Here is an 18,755-nt window from a genome sequence, read left to right as displayed (position 1 = left end):
CAGACTGAGAAACTGGCTGGACACTTTTTTGTTCTTTAAATAGCTCTCAGGAAGACAATAAAATGGCTTCCTGTGGAAACCCAGAGGACAGTGATTCAGGATTCAGGAGCTCATCCTGTTGCATCTGGATTACGCCAACTCATTCTAACTGGATAGCCCTTTTTACATCACCAGAAAGCTGCAGGTCATTCAAAATGCTGCAGGAAGAATTCTGCGGAACATTCCAAAAACACAATTGGCGCGTTCACTGGTTACCTGTCAGAAAAAGAATTGAATTCAAAACTCTCTGTATCGTTCATAAAATATGCCCAGAGACCACATGTCATGAATCAATTCATAGCTCTAACTAATACAGCACAAGCCCTCAAATCCAATAACCATTTCCTTCTGACCGTTCCTAGAAGTAACAGGGCTAGAAGGGGTGGGCGATCGTTCGCCTATTTGGCATCCAGGCTCTGGAACTCCCTTCCAATTGATCTAAGAGCTAACAGAAATTTGCTTAGCTTTAGAATTCAAATGAAGACTCATCTGTTTAGAAAAGTATCACTTGTAAATGAAAGGAGGGGGGGAGAAGGAAGGGATTAGGATTCATTCAGCTTCCTTGTCATAATATCACTGGTTACTCAGGTCACTCGACCTGAGTAACCAGGGCTGGCAACTTTGTAATGAAAAGCCCTCAATCAGGTTTAGCAAGGTCGTAGGGCGGTATATCTTGGTTTTCCGCCAAGTCAAAAAACATGTAAGCATCATCATTGGGCTCCCTTTTTAGGTCTCGTCCTACACAACGCGCATGCGTTGCATAGGAGGGGCCCTAATGCCATCGCAGAGCTTTTGCAGCAAAGAAGTGCACGCGTTGCATTGCTTGCAATGCAACGTGTGCACATCTTGGCGATTTCCTTTCGGGAGCGAACGGCGCCGTATGGTTATGCCATATGGTCGCACGCTCCCGAAAGGGAATCGCCCATGCCCCCTCCCCCTGCTGCCACTTTTACTGCTGCACGGCTTTACTGCCGCGCGGCCAATGCTTGTTTAAAATTTCCCTGCAGAAAAAGGGCTTCTGTCATGCGATGAATCAGGGGCTTGTGCTTGTTTGTGTTCCATTTGCATTGATCTGTAACCAATACTAGTCCAGTAATAGACCTGAGTAGGGGTTTCTGTGCCTGTGGGATGTTTTTAACCTGTGCGTAGCATAAGTGCGGAATGTAATGAAGATGTACATACATCAGCAGTTGAGCTTTGGTTCCAGTAGCTTAAGTGTGATGAATTTTTGAACGACGAGTCACCATTTAATTGTGCTATCAGGAGCTGTCTGAGTTAATTTTGTCACGTGGACCAAGAGGAGAATTTTATTTACTCAGGGCGAGGGTCCGTAAATAAAAGTCTGTATGTATATTATGTTTCCTCACAGGAAGAGTAAGACTCATCTCAGGTTCTGAGCGATGACGTAATGTAAGGTTTAGTCGGAGTGTGTCTTTGAAGATGATCTATCCCTTAAGAAGTACGCCAGGCCAAGGGAAGCAGCCTCGTCGAGGGGCCTGGCACGGGCCGGTGTCCAGTGTCCTCTCTAGCAGCGGTGCCATTCCAGCGGCACCAGCTTTGCTGCTGAAACAGACCTAATTCCAGGATGCGGTTGCTATGTGAAGGGCATCCTGCCAATTTACTAGCGATTGTCGCATCTGCTAGAAGAGTGGAATAAATGTCTACCGAACAGGACGGCAAATTGTCCACTCTCTGCAGGCGGCCTGCTGATCCGAAGCCCGTCACAGTGGAGCGATTCTTTCAGCAGTGGGAGTGATCAGAGGGACCCTGCCACTGACATCCCGCAACATATCCATTAGAGGGCCGCATTTGTGAAATATATACATCACATTATCTGCTTCTGCGGATGCATCATCCGTACTAGGGGCTGCGAGGAAACGTAACACGTGCGTGCCCTTTCACCGCCATTCCAACTCACACGGCTGGCTCTCCACTGGCAACAAACAGCAAAATATTTACATTTTAAAAAGGCCTACTAAATTACAGAAATTCTGTTAATACGGCGCTGACTTCATCATACTGCCTGATCAATGTATTAGTTAGACCAGGTACCAATAACTAAACATTTGGGCTTGTAAAACGCACAATGAAAGTGCCAGTGTGCACTGAGGATTTGAACGGAGCATCTCCGGGAGTAGGAACTTGCTTCTGAAGAGTAGAATGAGGATATCTGCACCTCCATTTAATGCCTTGTCACTAAATTCACGAAGTGTCACACTGTTTTTGATTTTTGGTGTAGTGAGATTCTGAGGTCATTGTCCAGTTTCTCTACCGTTCTGACACTTTGAAAAGGCTCAAATCCTCTGCCCTGGAGCATCTCTGTGAGTAACTCAGACTTCAGGACAGCTGCTCTGACCTTTGCTGATCAGCCCTTGAGTGTCACATTCACGGACAGGGGTAGTGTGCAAACTCACAGCCTCCCAGAGTTCCTAGGGGCACTGCTGGTATTCGTGCATTTATTATTTATTTGCAGTTTTATTAAGGGCAATGAGGCCAAGCAGGGTCAGAGAACTGCATGCAAGGGGATACCACTTTGGTAAGAGAGAGATTAAAGAATGACAAACACATTTAAAAAAAAGCTACATTAATACAAAAGTGAAAAGCATATTACATCGTGTACGAAGTTAACGAACTCAGAAAAAACAAAGGGCGATAGAACCTAAAAATCCCAATTTGTAAAGCGCGTACTACTCGCCCTTCCAGGTCTCAAGGCGCTGGGGGCTCAATCAATCAATCAATCATATAATTTGTAAAGCGCACTACTCACCTGTGAGGGTCTCAAGGTGCTGGGGTGGGAAATGCTGCTACTGCTCGAAAAGCCAGGTCTTGAGGAGTTTTCTGAAGGTCAGCAGGTCTTGGGTCTGCCGTAGGGGGATGGGGAGGGTGTTCCAGGTCTTGGCGGCGAGGTGGGAGAACGATCTGCCGCCTGAGGTCGCTCTTTGGAAGCGGGGGACGGTAGCGAGGGCGAGGTCGGCGGAGCAAAGCTGGCCGGTGGGGGTGTAGAAGCTGAGTCGTCTGTTGAGGTACGTTGGTCCGGTGTTGAGGAGTGCCTTGTGCGCGTGGGTGAGGAGCTTGAAGGTTATCCTCTTGTTGACCGGGAGCCAGTTCAGGTCTCTCAGGTGGGGTGTGATGTGGCGAGGGATGTCAAGGATCATGCGTGCAGAGGCGTTCTGGATACGTTGGAGCCGTCTCAGGAGTTTGGCCGAGGCTCCTGCGTAGAGGGCGTTTCCATAGTCCAACCTGCTGCTGACAAGGGCCTGGGTGACTGTTCTTCTCGTTTCAGTAGGGATCCACTTGTAGATCCTACGGAGCATGCGGAGGGTGTTGAAGCAGGAGGAGGAGATGGCGTTGACCTGTTTAGTCATGGAGAGGGTGGAGTCGAGGATGACCCCTAGGTTGCGTGCGTGGTCGGTGGGTGTTGGAGCGGTTCCCAGTGCGGTCGGCCACCAGGAGTCGTCCCAGGCCGAAGGGTTGGATCTGAGGATGAGGACCTCCGTCTTGTCCGAGTTCAGCTGTCGGCTGTTTCTCATCCATTCAGCAACGGCCTTCATTCCTTCGTAAAGGTTGGCTTTGGCCGTGTGTGGGTCCTTGGTGAGGGAGAGTATCAGCTGGGTGTCATCAGCGTAGGAGAGGATGTTGAGGTCGTGCCGAAGGGCGACTTGGGCGAGCGGTGCCATGTAGATGTTAAACATAGTTGGGCTGAGGAATGAGCCCTGGGGTACGCCGCAGATGATCTCGGTGGCTTCGGAGCGGAAGGGGGGAAGGCGGACGCTCTGTGTTCTGCCGGAGAGGAAGGAGGTGGTCCTGTCCAGGGCCTTCTCTTGGATCCCAGCGTTGTGGAGGCGTGTTCGTAGTGTGTGGTGACAGACCGTGTCGAAGGTGGCTGACAGGTACAGGAGGATGAGGGCCGCCGTTTCTCCGTTGTCCAGCAGGGACTTGATGTCATCGGTGGCGGCGATGAGGGCAGTCTCGGTGCTGTGGTTGCTGCGGAACCCGGACTGGGAAGGGTCCAGGATGTTGTTCTCCTCGAGGTAGTGGGTCAATTGTTCGTTGACGGACTTCTCGATGACCTTTGCCGGGAATGGGCGCAGGGAGATGGTCCGGAAGTTCTTGAGGTCCTTGGGGTCCGCCTTGGGTTTCTTGAGTAAAGCGTTGATCTCGGCGTACTTACAGCTCTCCGGGAAGGTTATCGTCTCGAAGGAGGTGTTGATGACTTTCCAGAGATGGGGTGCGATGGATGTGCTGGCTTTGTTGAAGATGTGGTGTGGGCATGGATCTGATGGAGATCCGGAGTGGATGGTGTTCATGATCTTGATGGTGTCATCGTCGTTGATGTTGGTCCAGTAGAGCAGGCGGTTGGTGCGGATGCTGGTCGTGGGGGTGGAGGTCTCAGTGGTTGTTGGGGTGGTCGTGGCGTTGAAACTGTCGTGGATGTCTGTGATCTTGCGGTGGAAGAAGGTGGCCAGCGAGTCGCCCAGGTCTTGCGTGGGTGGGACGTCGTTGGTGTTGGAGAGTTCTTTCACGATATTGAAGAGCTCTTTGCTGTTGTGCGCGTTGTTGTTTAGGCGGTCTTTGAAGGAGGCCTTTTTGGCGAATCTGACGAGGTGATGGTGTCTGTGGGTGGCATTCTTGTTGGCGGCGTGGCTGTCCGGTGTTCGTTCACGGAGCCAGATCTTCTCCAGCTTTCGGCAGGTTTGCTTGGAGGCCCGGAGGTCTTCAGTGAACCAGCTGGCTTTCTTGTTGGTATGATTGTTGGAGGGTTTCTTGATCGGGCGAGGGTGTTGGCGCAGTCGTTGATCCACTGTCTGAGGTTGCGGGCGGCGGTGTCAGGGTCGGTATGGTCGGCGGGTGGGCTCTGGGCGAGGTTGGTGGTTAGCTGGTCTTCCGTGACTTTGCTCCAGCAGTGGTGAGGCATCTGTTGGGTGCGGTGGTGCGTGGTGGGTTTCTTGAAGGTGAAGTGGATGCAGCGGTGGTCGGTCCAGTGGAGTTTGGTGGTATGGTTGAAGGAGACGTGGGGGCTTGCGGAGAAGATGGGGTCAAGCATGTGACCGGCGGAGTGGGTGGGTGTTGTGACGATTTGTCTGAGTCCGAGGTTGGCTAGGTTGTCGATCAAGGTGGTGGAGTTGGTGTTGTCATTGTTCTCGAGGTGGAAGTTCAGGTCCCCGAGGAGGATGTAGTCCGTGGAGGCGAGGGCGTGTATGCTGACGAAGGGGGCGATGGGGTCGCTGAACTGTGGTTGGGGTCCGGGCGGTCTGTAGATGAGGGTTCCTCTGAGGGTGGTGTTGGGGTCGGTGTGGCGCTGTCGTGGAAATTAAGTGAGCTATTGCCTAGAGTCACAAGGTACTGAGCTGAGCTGCCCCCGGAGCCGGGGATCAAACGTGAACCCTGTGTTCCGAAGTCAGCTGCCCTTGTGCACCTCTGCGCCACTCTTGTGCACCTCTGCACTCTTCGCCACTTCATTACTCTGAAACTGTCTACTCTATGTCGCTCTACTCTGCGCCAATTTTATTCTGCATCACTACTCTATGCCACTGCATGCTACATCACTGCACTCAATGCCACTCTACCCCCCTATGCCACTCTACCCCCCTATGTCACTCTACACCCCTATGTCACTATACCCCCCGTGCCACTCTACCCCCTGGTACCACTCTACCCCCCGGTGCCACTCTACCCCCCCGGCACCACTCTACCCCTCTGGCACCACTCTACCCCCCCAGCGCCACAATACCCCCCAGCACCACACTACCCCCCTGGTGCCACATTACCCCCCCGGCACCACACTACCCCCCCTGGTGCCACACTACCCTGCCTGCGCCACACTACCCCCCTGTGCCACTCTACCCCCATGCGCCACTCTACCCCCATCCACCACTCTACCCCTGTGCCACTCTACCCCCATGCACCACTCTACCCCCCATGTGCCACTCTACCCCCCACGCGCCACCCTACCCCCCATGCACCACTCTACCCCCCATGCACCACTCTACCCCCATGCGCCACTCTACCCCCATGCACCACTCTACCCCCATGCACCACTCTTCGCCCCCATGTGCCACTCTACCCCCCATGCACCACTCTACCCCACATGCACCACTCTACCCCCATGCGCCACTCTACCCCTCATGCACCACTCTACCCTCATGCGCCACTCCAACCCCCAGCGCCACACTGCGCCACTGCACACTGGCCACTGCAATTGAGTCCTGCTCCAGTAAGCGCCACTCTACTCCCCTCTATGCCATTGCATTCTACTCCCCTCTATGCCATTGCATTCTACTCCCCTCTATGCCATTGCACTCTACACCCCTTCAATCTACTCTGTACTGCTCTACTCTAACTCCCTGCACTGTATGTTAATAGATTCTACACCACCTTACTCAAAACCAGTGCTCTCTGCTTGGCTCGGCTCTGCTCGGCTCTACAACACTACTTCCTCTATGCAACACACCGTCTATGCAACTGCACTCTGCTGTACACTGCTCCATGACACTCTATGCCACTCTACTCAGCTCTGACACTGAGCTCCACTCAACTCTACGCCCTTCAACTCTACGACATTGTACTCCCTCCACAACACTGCGCTACTCTGACACTCCACTTTACTCCTCTCCACAACACTCCAGTTCCCTACACTCCAGCCACTCTGGTGTACAAAATTGATAAAACATTGGCAGAGGCAAAAGCTCTTGCCTAGGCGAGACCCATTGGCTTTGCCAATGTTTGTTGAAGTTTGCTTACCTCCACCAGGAGGAGTACCACTGGTTATTGCAGTAGTGATTGAAGATAAAGTGAAAGTGCTCTAGTGAAGTGAAGCTTAAAAACTTGTATGTCCTTGACCAAATTTTAATAAGTCAGGAATCAAGTACTGATAAAAACAGCGTGGTGCGTGTGTGGACGAGTTACTTGTCCTACGCAATATTAGTGTCCAAAAAATGTATAAGAGTTGCAATTAACTTTGAAAACTCATACTTCCAGAAGGAATCCCTTGTTTTTATCTTGGTGGGGTCGCCTGAACGTGATAAAAATGATGCTGGTTCCTATAATACTCTTCTACATTTCCAATCTTCCTATAAATATACCTCATTCCCAATACAAGATAATATACTCTATTTCATCTAAATTCTTATGGAACAATAAAAAAACCTGTATGTCTCTTCATAAACTCGAAAGACCCAAACTTATGGGAGGTGTTAACTTCCCAGATTTTCATTCTTATCATACTGCATTTTTCCTCAAGCAATCTTCCATGTTATTACAAGAAGACAATGTTTCAAATCTAACTCTATGGACTAATATTGAAAAGTGTTTTTCCACCCTTTTTCCTTCAAAGAATTCCAGTCCCACTCACATAGACCTTTGTCACTATCCCTTCCTATTTTTAATAACATATCAAGAATTTTCCAGCCTATATTTCTCTCCTATAAAATTGCTAAAGACCTATTCTTGCAATCTTCAATTTGGTACAATAAATATATCCAAATTAATAACCTACTATTTTTTGGAAAGAAATGCACACTTAAGGACTTTATTGGACTTCTCAACTCTTTCATGGTGATGCATCTATCTCTTTTATTAGTGCCTAAATACTTTTTTCCCTACCTTCTTTCTATGAATCTAAATATAATTCTTAAATTGCTGTGATTCAATCCGCTTATAATAATCTCTTATCTGACCCTGTATCTTCTTCTCCTCCATGCAATATACTTTCGATGTTGGACTCTACCCCCTCTGCTTCTCAAGTATATAAACATCTCCTTCCTCATCCTGTCAATTGAGACAAAGCGGAAGTGGAACTAGTGATAGCATATGCTGACGATACTCAGCTGCTATTCACATGGAAGGGCCCGGATCTGGACACTACCATCACCCAGCCTTGCCTAGCATCAGTATTCTGCTGGTTAGCCCAGGCCTCTTTGAAATGCAATGAGGACAAGTCTGAGGTTCTCCTGTACGGCCTGTTTCCCTCGGACTTCAGAAAATCTCTTTGGCCGTCCCAATGTCCTTGACTGCGCTTTGATGACGAACCTGTAAAAAATCTGGGGGTGTGGTTCAGCAAGGACCTTCGGTTTATTGACCATATTGAAAAATTGACCGGGGTCTGTTTTGGAACCCTCAAAATACTCAGAAGGATCTTCCCCCTGCTCCCGAGAGTGGCCAAAGAGGCAGTTGCTCATGCTTTATTCCTCCCGCGGCTAGACTATGCAAATGCTTTGTTCATAGGCTTACCTGGCTATCTGTTGCAAAAACTTCAAACGATACAGAATGCCACGGCTAGACTCTTGCATAATGCCGCAAGTCGATCCAGCGCTAGGCAATATCTACGGGATCTGCATTGGCTGCCGGTGGCGCAGCGAGTTCAGTTTAAGGCTATCACCCTGGCCCACCGGGACCTGCATTTGCTCGGTCCTACTTATCTTAGGAAGCGCTTTGCCTTCTATGTGCTGAACCGGCCTCTGCGATCTGCCTCCCTCCGCCGGGTGATTGTCCCGCGCTTCCACAGAGTCCGCATGGGAGGCCAGTCACTGTCTCTTAAAGCCGCAGCAGCCTGGAACTCGCTCTCTATAGATCTGCAGTCGACTCAAGAGTTTCATCTCTTTAATAAACGCCTTAAAACTCATCTGTTTAGTCTGACCATCTAACTGACCTTCCCTTCTGCCCCAGCTCGCCCGCGCCAGGACACTCTTGAGTATTAGTGCGTGCTATAAATATGCTATATCATATCATATCATTGCAGGGACAAGGAGGCAATGAGCTGTGCCACACATTTGCCTCATCAGAAAAGCACATTAAGTGCCAGACTGTTCTGGACCTAAATCTAAAGGAGGGACCTGTCCCAACGCAAGAGCTCCAGATTAAGATAGACTGCTGTGTCTCTTGTCACAAGAGTGAGATAGTAGTTACAAATGGTATGCTTTCTAAGAGATTCCTGGATTCTCTGTGAGGAAGTACATTCAGCATACCTGGACTTGACCATCCTCTTATCAGATTTAATAATTGAACCTGGAGCACTAAACAATACAGGGAGACCAACGTCAGCAAAAGATTGGCTGATGTAGTTCAACCATGGGATGGAAAGCCCGTTATACTGGATAAGACAATCCACTATCACTGCTCTGTTAAGACTTGCATTATTGTTACTCCACACACTCACCCAAATGCATGAGAGGAGCCAGTTTGATGGTACCTAAAATATAATCTAAATTCAATTCAGAATATAAAATAAAATTAGCACTGGCGGGCGGGAGATTCATCAATCACCTGCAAGTACTATTTTCTTCTAGCTGTATGGCAGTAACATTATGGTATCCCCACACCCTTGCTCAATATGTTGCTGTAGGGACACATTGCATTTTATGGATTTTGAAGTAGGGGGAGACGGTGGTCCTACCATCCTTCTTGGCTAGATTAAAAAGTGAAGCTGCCGCTCTTCCAAGTCTCAAACGTGCTGAGTTTACTTGTGGCTGCCAGGAATTGCCTGAATCGAACATCATACCCAAATAGCAAAAATTCCGTACTGTGTGGTTTGTTCAGGTCTAAGGATGTCAAGATTTCTTACCAGGCCCACAGACCATTCTATGGAATTTCCAAAAATTAGTTTTCATATCAAGGGTACCAATAAATGACACAAAAGATTCTACTAAAATATGCAGAGCACTGGGTATGCTAGCCATCAAAACTGCATCATCCGCATATAATAATGCGGGGACAGCAGAGTTGGCAATTTAGGCACATCCCCTGTATAGCTAATTAAGTGAGTGTTCAAGTCATGAATATATAAAATAAAAAGCAGAAGTGCTAGCACCCACCCCTGACACAGCCCACTTGCTAGAGGGAAGGTGTCCAAGAGCTCTCCTGACTGTCCATGCTGTACCCTTGCCCCTAGTTGCTCATGAAGGGTGTGTAAAAAATTAACTAAAGGGACTTCTACCTCTAATTTGATTAACAGCAGCCACAATTTACTTTTATTCACCCAATCGAATTCAGACATGGGCCACTAACAACAAAATCGTATCCATTAGCTAGTATGATTTTCATCCTGGGCTATGTACAGCGGAGAAGTGCTTGAATTTACACTTGATAGCTAGTAAATACACCATCGCTAAGTGCTGCCCACTGTACCTGGCCTTTATAGTCCTGTCAACTGCTTTCAATTTCTGTATATGAAGATGGACATATAGATTATAGATATATGAGCAGAAACATGGATAGAAATGTTCATGAGAAGGGTTTGTATAGGGACACTTAAGCGAACAGCCATAAATACACAAAAGTTAGGATAGAAAAAGGAACTTTTTTCACGAAGTTAGGGACCTTGCAACATTATGCGATACTGCATGAAGTTAGGGACCTTGCAACATTATGCGATACTGCATGAACACGACACTGTTTAAGTGATGGTGTGCTGTTTCTTTTGTAAAGAGTGTACATTATCTTTTGGAGTTACAGGAATTGTTACAAACCTGCTACAGAAAGAGAGTATATTGAATGGATGAGTGGGTGGTCCAATTTGGGTTAGTTTCTGGAAACTTCAATGATGACTGAATAGCGTAAAAAAGTTGTGGTTCCTTGAATGGAGAAAGATTGTGATACAGAAAAACTCCTTTGTGGAGTAATTTTCATAGCATTTTGGGTCAGATGGTTCACTGTCACCAGACTTCTCAAGATTCCCAGTTCATTGTGTGAATAGCTCCTCCTTTCCATGTTGTCATGTGTCTTAGTTAGGCCGACTGAGGAATGCTGCCATTATTACCATATATACATTTCCTAAGACGACTTCTCTTTCACACAATGACTTTTGACACACATTTGGGTGCGTGACAATGCAGGATTAATTTCCCTAAAACTACATTGTTTACAGATTCCACCTAGTAGGGAACATTATAACAACACCTTGAACACCACGTACAAGGCCTTGACACACATTGTGAAATGTTGTTATTTGTTTCCATCCATAAGGCGACTGAGCTATCAATAGATCCTAAAAATGTCAGCCTGACTATGGTCTCGTCTCAAGAGCAAGGATGCTTTTGGTTATAAATAAACAAGCATTTCCGGAGTTAGGCAGAGAAGCACTTGCTCTCATTTGTGAGATTACTACATGCTGAAACCTCAGCCCAGCTGCTTGCTGATGCCTCTGCGAGGGATGTCCAACTTGTGACCAAGACACAGACCTACACTTTTCCCTTCAGGTAATGGGGTTGGATCATTCAATGGGCGATTCCTGGCAGAAAACATATATATACATTTAACAAGCCCTTTCACTTCCTTTCGGCGAGAAAAGAGAGCACGAACTCCACTTGTAATGGTGTGATTTTCTTTTATTTCTTCATTTTTTCCTTGTTATAATGCGTTTCGGTCACCGAGTGACCATGATCACATATATTTATGTATATATGTTTACTGTCTTTATATTACTAATCACTTTCATCTGCTTCTGTCTATTGATCATTGCAGCGCATATATTCTATTCAATAATCACGTTGGTTCGATAAATATTGAAAGCACCCACTGTGTTTTCCCTGTATCCTTCTCTGAGAGAAAGAGAGCATGAGTGACTGAGTGAAAGGGTTCTAGATCTGTTATCATAATCCCTGGGAGAGCTCAGGGTTGTCATGTTCTGTGGTTGCCAAAACCATTTTCTACCTGTCTAGGTTTAGGGGTGCATATGGTGGCACTGTGAGCCAGTTGGTCTCTAGGACAACATATCCTACAGGAGTGCTTGGAATCTGTCTGGTACCATCCCTACGTTTATGTTGCCTGACAAATGTGTAGTTGCTACTGAGAAGTGGGTAACCACATTACATGGTGCCGCAAACGTTGGTAGAATTGGTTCTTATTTAATGGATCGCCTGAGTAGTTCTACCTTACCTTCTCAGAGACCCCTACTTACCTCCTAACTGGAGGTATCCGTGGTGGTAGGGACTATCCTCCATAGCTGAGTAGGTAACTCGTATGAATTGGTTGTAAGTTGTTCAAGCTTGAACTTATCAAAGGATCTATTTCCCATTGTGTTACCATCTCTGTAATTCAATAATACATTTTTAATAATGTCTACATATGAAGATGCTGCAACACTTAACACCCCTGAGAACTGTAAACATGTGGTTACTCAGAAGTTAATACAACATGGTATTGCAGCTACGGGCAGAGACATGGTCATTGTGGTTGAGGCTCATGAAGCATTTAGACAGAGGTATTCTATTCATGGGTTAACTTCCCGGCTTCAGACCACACAGCTATTTTGCACTTAAACAGGGTGAAGTACCAGAAAATTATACACCATATGAAGAAATACAAATACCACTAACATACCAAGACAATACAAATTGGTTTAATGGTGCCCTACCACACACAACATAAAACGTTAGACTCAGTCCTCTCAGCAATGAGAGAGAAACATTGACTGTCTTAGCCAGTTACACACTGCATCCTAATGTTGATAATTTACAGACAGGAGAGGTGCAAAGACTATACAAAGATCTAGTAACAATATATAGATGCTTGACTCAGTTTGTTATAAGAACATTAACACTGAACCCTGTGCAGGCCACTACAGCTACACAAATGCAATTGGCAACACCAAGCATTAGCCCATAAATGCTAAATGCAGTCATGGGAAAAGTTCCAGTAAGACGGGAGGAGATTCCGTTCTGGATTGCGCAAAAATCAAGTCAGCTTAAGATGAGGTTTCTCTATACAGGCCTGCAGGAATAACACAGAATACTAACAATTTGCTTGCCAATGAGAATGGCTCCCCCTGTAGAAGACTGCACAACTTTAGGTAGTCTTTGCTGCAGTACATACCAGAACACACAGGACCCATTCGTTGGCTGTTTTGCCTGAAGGGCTGAAACAGCTCTAGATTGTGAATGGGGCAGCATGGCCCCCCGGACTTGGGGATAAAGCTGATGGGCAATTTTGCTGTAGTAGCTGCCATTATATTAAGTAACATAAAGAGGGAAACAGCAGCGTTGGCTATATGCCAGCGCATACGTGATTTGGCTCCTGCACAGCAGGAGCGTGAATTGCCTAAAATTATCGAGGAAACCGATGATTGGAAGCCAGAGCCGGGAAACCACAATTAAAGAGTAATTTTGGAAAGGATAACTCTAAGCAAACATTCTGCTCTTCTACAAGGAAGACTTGGGGCAATAAGACAAACAAAAAACAAGACTAAGTTACGGGGATGGGTCTCCTCAACAGGAACCCACTGACAAATGCTATAACCTGCGAAACTGTGATAATATTAGACCGCATGACAGGTTTCAGGATACTGATACACGTTCGTCTTGTTCCTTTCTTGATTCTTTCTATAAACATTCGAAGAGAGGTGGACGGTCAGAGCGCAGATCAGAAGAGCACATGAAACTGAAGAAGACTTCCAAGCCTCAATTAAAAAAGAAGGTAGTCTGACTTAAGGCCAGGCATGCCCCTGGATATTGTAGACTCTGCTTCTGAGCGGGGAATGGGCGGTGACATTGCTTTGCATTCTGGGACTTGTAGTTTTGCTTTTAAAATGGAATAAACTGGCACAACTCTGGTTAACTCATAGCACAGTTCTCAGAGCATCCCTACTCAGCCCCTGGTAGCTATGGCACAGGTAGCAGAAAAATTTAACAGACGTGTCTGTTAAGTGCAAGAAGTATCAACAGTTTTAAAGTAAAGAACTCAACACAATAACATTCCTAAAATAAGTTACAGAAATAGAGGAAAATGTAATCAGCAAAAAGACATCAAGATCAGCAACATATGTTAACGCGGACCAGAGATCGGAAGTTTTTGACGTTTTATGGCAGAATGCATATAGAATAAATCAAGCACTGTGGAAAAACAACAGTTTGCAGTATAATGGGACCCTGGCACAATACCAGGCCAACAGCGATGGAGTGGAGTTCGGATGCCCCAACAAGTCATCTTGGTCAAATAATTTACCTTCACACTCAGTTACCAATTACTGAGAATGTTTCTCCTGGTCAGTCAGGTATGGGCTATACCTCATCAGGGTAGGCTTCTGGATGGCAGTCCTCTCTCCAGCCAGGTCATCTGCAGGGTTTCATCCTCTTTAGTCAGCTGGGCCCTCTTGGAGTAAGGAGTTCTTCTGATTTTTGTGTCCCTGATGCAGGTAAGCAGGAGGTCAACTCCCTGACCCTTGAAGAGCAGTTCCAGTCCCAGGGTGCCATCAAGATTCAGGAGTCCTTGGGTAAGACCTCTTATTCCAGCAGGACTCATGGGTCAGGAGTCATTCTCCAGCAGAACCTTCTTCTTCGGGTGGAGTCTTCCCAGGTCTAATAATGTTTTGTGGATGTGCCGGTTGAGGTACCAGATTTAAACTGTATGCTAAAAAGTGATTGGAGAAATTCTACCACACAATCTTAACCATTTTCTTGCAGCTCTGCCGCCTTCCTCTTTGCCGTTGTGTAACATTACTCAGGAGACCATGTTCCAGGATGACAGAACCCAGCTGCCACCTGCCATGTCTGTCCTCAGGCCCTTAGCCATGCCCCTACTCATATAAGCTCTCCTTCCACTTGACAGAATCAGAACTGGTTCTGCTTTCTGGTGGCTGGAGTCTGGCTGTACAGTAGAGGTTTGAGAATGAATAAGAGAAGTCCTCCTTGACATCTCCAAATCACAAAATGTAGTAATAAAGCTGCCCTTTGTTCTTCCAACCATCCCAGTCCACACCGAGATAACGAGTTCCTGCTAAGCGATCAGCAGTTAACCCCAATTTTCCTTCCTGAGCTGTGAGGTTGGGCATTGTCCTCTGAGCCAGAGTAGTTAACTCTCTCAGGCAAGGCTGTGTATTCCATTTCTGGAGGTGTGATAAGAAGTAGAACTAGTTTTAAGCCAGCTCTGCCTCAAGCAGCCCAGAGTACATTTTTACAAAGAAAAATTTCTGCTTAATTGATCAAAAACCTGATTTCACCATTAAATCCGATTGTATATGAAACATTTTCCTAAGCAGAGATAGACAGCCTATATAGGGCTATTCAGGGAAAAGCCAAGTTAAGCCTACACAGTGAAATAGCAAGGCAGCCTATCTAGGGCTATTCAGGGAAAAGCCAAGTAAGGCCTACACAGTGAAATAGCATAGGTATGTATTTCTCTTTGAGGGCACACTAACCCTCAATATGTAATGTGCCCTATAGTAGCACCCTAACCTGTGGGATTACAGGCCACATTTTAGGGATGATTTACAAATAAATAAAAATAGGCTTTTCCTAGAGAGATAATGCAAAATATTAAACAACACCATCTCCCCCGACCTTGACAGCTTGGTGGGCAGCCATGGACTGGTGTTCTAAACTAGAGGAAGTGACTTACACAGCAAGAGTACGTCCTCAGAAACATCACACGATTTGTGGGAAGTGGTGGGAGTACTATGGGCTTACAAACTGTGGCCCAGTATACAGGAATGTCTATATTTGCTAATATGTTCTTATTGGATGTACTTTCGCTCTATGAATGCACTGAAGTTGTTATGCATTAATCAAAAATCCATACAGTTTGTTTATTAAAAAAATGGGGGTTTCCTACATGGCAAAGGCATATTCCCTGCCATGTATCACTGCAATGCATTTGAACTGCAGCTTAGCAGGAGCACCTTGGTAATCCTGGAAGAGATTTATTTTACCATATATATGGGGGTGTAAGTACACACTGCAAGCCACATATGATATTTAACCTTCCATGCTATAGGTGAACTTTATGCACACTTTGCCATGGACCTATAAGAAAATCAAATAGGAAAATTGAGTAAAGCCAATTGAACCCATACAATTTTAGGGCAAGAGCAGGCGTAGGCACGCTGGCACGGAATAGCATTGTCACAGAGCACAGCTAATACCCACAAAAACAGAGTGCAGAAAAAGACAAAAAGCTGGGGTGGCCATGCAGAAAAGGGATATTTGCTACAGGGGTGCTGTAGGCTTAGCAGGTGTTAGAGAATGGGTGAGGTTATAAAACTAATAACTTGTGCCTCCGTAGTACACTCTTCTGTTGTTTCTAAACTTTGTAAATTACAGATGTTACCATTACCCATTTTGATGATATATGTATAGTTTTCAGGTTAGTCTGTAAGGTGAGACATGCAAGAATTGTTATTGCAGACCTATGACAATAAAGTGCCCAAGACATAAACTTTTAGCAGTCTTGTAACTATACTCAGCACTTACTGTGATGCAGTTCTAGGGTTTGAGTCCAACAAGATGAAATCCCAGTTGAGAAGGAGGACGTGTCACATAAAGTACTGGAGGTACTAAATTAAGGCCTGATCTGTGCCACAGTTTGGGGCTGACTGGTGTCTTAAACTGTTGAAGAGCTGGAGCAGTGCTATTTTACTATCTTAGACAATGGGGCACAACAGAACACAACACGGTGGCATAAATGCAGAATAACAACGTAAAAACATCAAGGCACAAAACAGGAATAAAGTCAACACAGATGCAGCCCAAGAATCACAGTACAACACAATGGAAAATGCAGCACGAAAAAAGACAACAGCAGAAGAATACCCAACGTAACACATCAACACCACAAAAATTACAACACAGCAAAAATGTACAAATATTATTTTCCCAAATTCTCTCCTCCATAAATCGCCATTCATATTGCAGTGCTAAAAGGTGGTTTGCAGCAAGCGCTGCCTCGATTTAACACCGTGATAATATAATAGTGCCTTTCAAAAATGTATTGTGATTCAGAGGCCCACCTCCCTCCAGGCCATTACAGAAAACCATTTGCAATCCTGAACGTTTGTGTGATAACCTAATGCAGTCTCGGTCTTGTATTCTTAATTTGCTTCTATTAACGTAACTATACTAACACACTTGAAATTCAATGATTTGCAAGGGGAAAGTTCTGTAGCGACTGTAGTGAGTGTCAAAATGACCTGAGGCGAAGTGGTCACCCTCATTTTGATTTGCCCCACCCACATTCTCTTCCAAATTGCATCAGTTTCACAACAACGAGGAAAGCTTACTTGTATCGTGAAACATCCGGATTGCTCTTTATAGCGGCAACCCGGTATAGCATTTTCAAACTATAGTGTGATAGATTGCAATATAAATCCCATTTTACGCAGTGCGATGGTGGCACAACATTTCACCAAATCTAGCTTTTTTGATAATGCCTCCCCATGGGTTGAATTGTACTATATCGAGGACCTGTGTATTTTCTTATTACAACTTTTAAAGAACCTCATTATATTTATAAATGAACTTCAAATGAAATCCTTCTCGAACCTATCTTCTTACCCTTCTCCTACACACAACAAGTTTTTTCTTTTTTGAAGCTTAAAGAAAACTTATAATCAAATATTTGCTTCTCTTTGCATACGCATCTGTATATTGAAACTCAGAGAATGAAACTTACCCCTTCTTACGCTGAACAGCCGTGTATGGCACATAGATGATGAAAACGAATATAAGAACACCTAATATTGAAGCCATGACTATGGCGGCCACAAAGCCAGCTGATGTTGCTTCCTTTCCTGGGGGATGGAAAAAAAAACCTTTTTAGAAATCCATCAGAACAAGTGATTATCTTCAGAATACTGATATCTGTCACAAATAGATTTCTCTAGACTTCCACGTGATTCTAATTTGTTTTCAAAGGGTTCTAATGACACCTATTTCAAATCATACTATGACCACAATCATATTACGACCACAAATAGAAATATAAAACCAGCTAAATATATCTGACACATTTCTATGGATGGCCGAGACAGCTCTCTGGGAGAGCTGAGTGTGAACTAAGCCAGTTTCTAGCTTGGCACTAGTGGCAAAAGTATGAGGCAAACCACCAAAAGGCTTATCATGTGAACAGATGACATGTAAAACTTTGACAAACACTCTTTAGGATTCAGGACAGTAATACTTATTTTAAATCTGGCTCTGGCTGGAGACAGCTTATATGTCAGCGCTCGTACTGACAAAAACAAATTAAAAAGTAGTATAGCGAAATAGGGTTTTGCTCCACCCCTTTATTGGTCTTCCTCTTTATAGACATTGATTGGGTACTAGTTGACCCTCCAATGAAGTAGTTCCATTGTTCATTACTGATGCAGAAATTTACGACAGAGACCAAGGGGCATATTTAGCAAATGGTTTGTATCGCCCTTGACCCAGGCAAGGGGATTAGGGACGACGCAAAACCTATAATAGATTTACCAAGCCACCAAGGTCACCTTGCCTGGCGCTGCGTGGTTTGTTAAATCTGGAGTAATGCAAGGCAGCACACGTTGCTGCCTTGTGTTGCTCTGCCCCCTTTTGTACCACTTTGTTCGCCATAAGTTGGCAGGGTATGCTCAGACGTGAGTCCCTTGCTCACTTTGCCACTGGATTCAAGCAAGCCGGGCTGAAGATGGCTGCAATGCCAGAAACCGGTCATCGGAAGCTTGTTTCCGGTCCAGGGAAGGCATGGCTTGGCAGTTCGGGCTGGACTGTTCCCATGAGGCACAGGGTCAGACTGATTTGCATATGGCCATGTCTGAACTGGGGTGGCAGAGTGGGCTAAAGAACGGTGATGGATTAAACCCAGATACGTTGACTGGGTGTGAGTGTTTGATTGGTTCAGATGCTCCGTCCATCACCAACCCCTTTTGTACCGCTCTGCCCCAGGGAGGCGTTCCATGGGTGAAGCAGGGTTATTTCCATTCATCCACCCACGAATTTCGGTGCATTTCCAGATTTACCATGAGTGGTAGATCT

At 45.8% G+C, this 18,755-nt stretch overlaps 1 protein-coding gene across 1 annotated transcript in view; it reads right to left on the bottom strand.

Moving 5' to 3' along the window:
* The window catches only part of LOC144784282 (ectonucleotide pyrophosphatase/phosphodiesterase family member 7-like), a 178,006-nt gene that overhangs the window by 2,576 nt on the left and 156,675 nt on the right, over positions 1-18,755 (bottom strand). The window contains exon 5 of the mRNA XM_078662964.1: positions 17,416-17,533. Within this exon, the coding sequence (XP_078519090.1) occupies positions 17,416-17,533 (118 nt within the window). The remainder of the gene's footprint in view (positions 1-17,415; positions 17,534-18,755) is intronic.

The sequence above is a fragment of the Lissotriton helveticus genome, chromosome 10, assembly GCF_964261635.1.
Source record: "Lissotriton helveticus chromosome 10, aLisHel1.1, whole genome shotgun sequence".
In the NCBI taxonomy this organism is placed as follows: Eukaryota; Metazoa; Chordata; class Amphibia; order Caudata; family Salamandridae; genus Lissotriton; species Lissotriton helveticus.
This window is presented reverse-complemented; position numbering and strand designations above follow the sequence as displayed.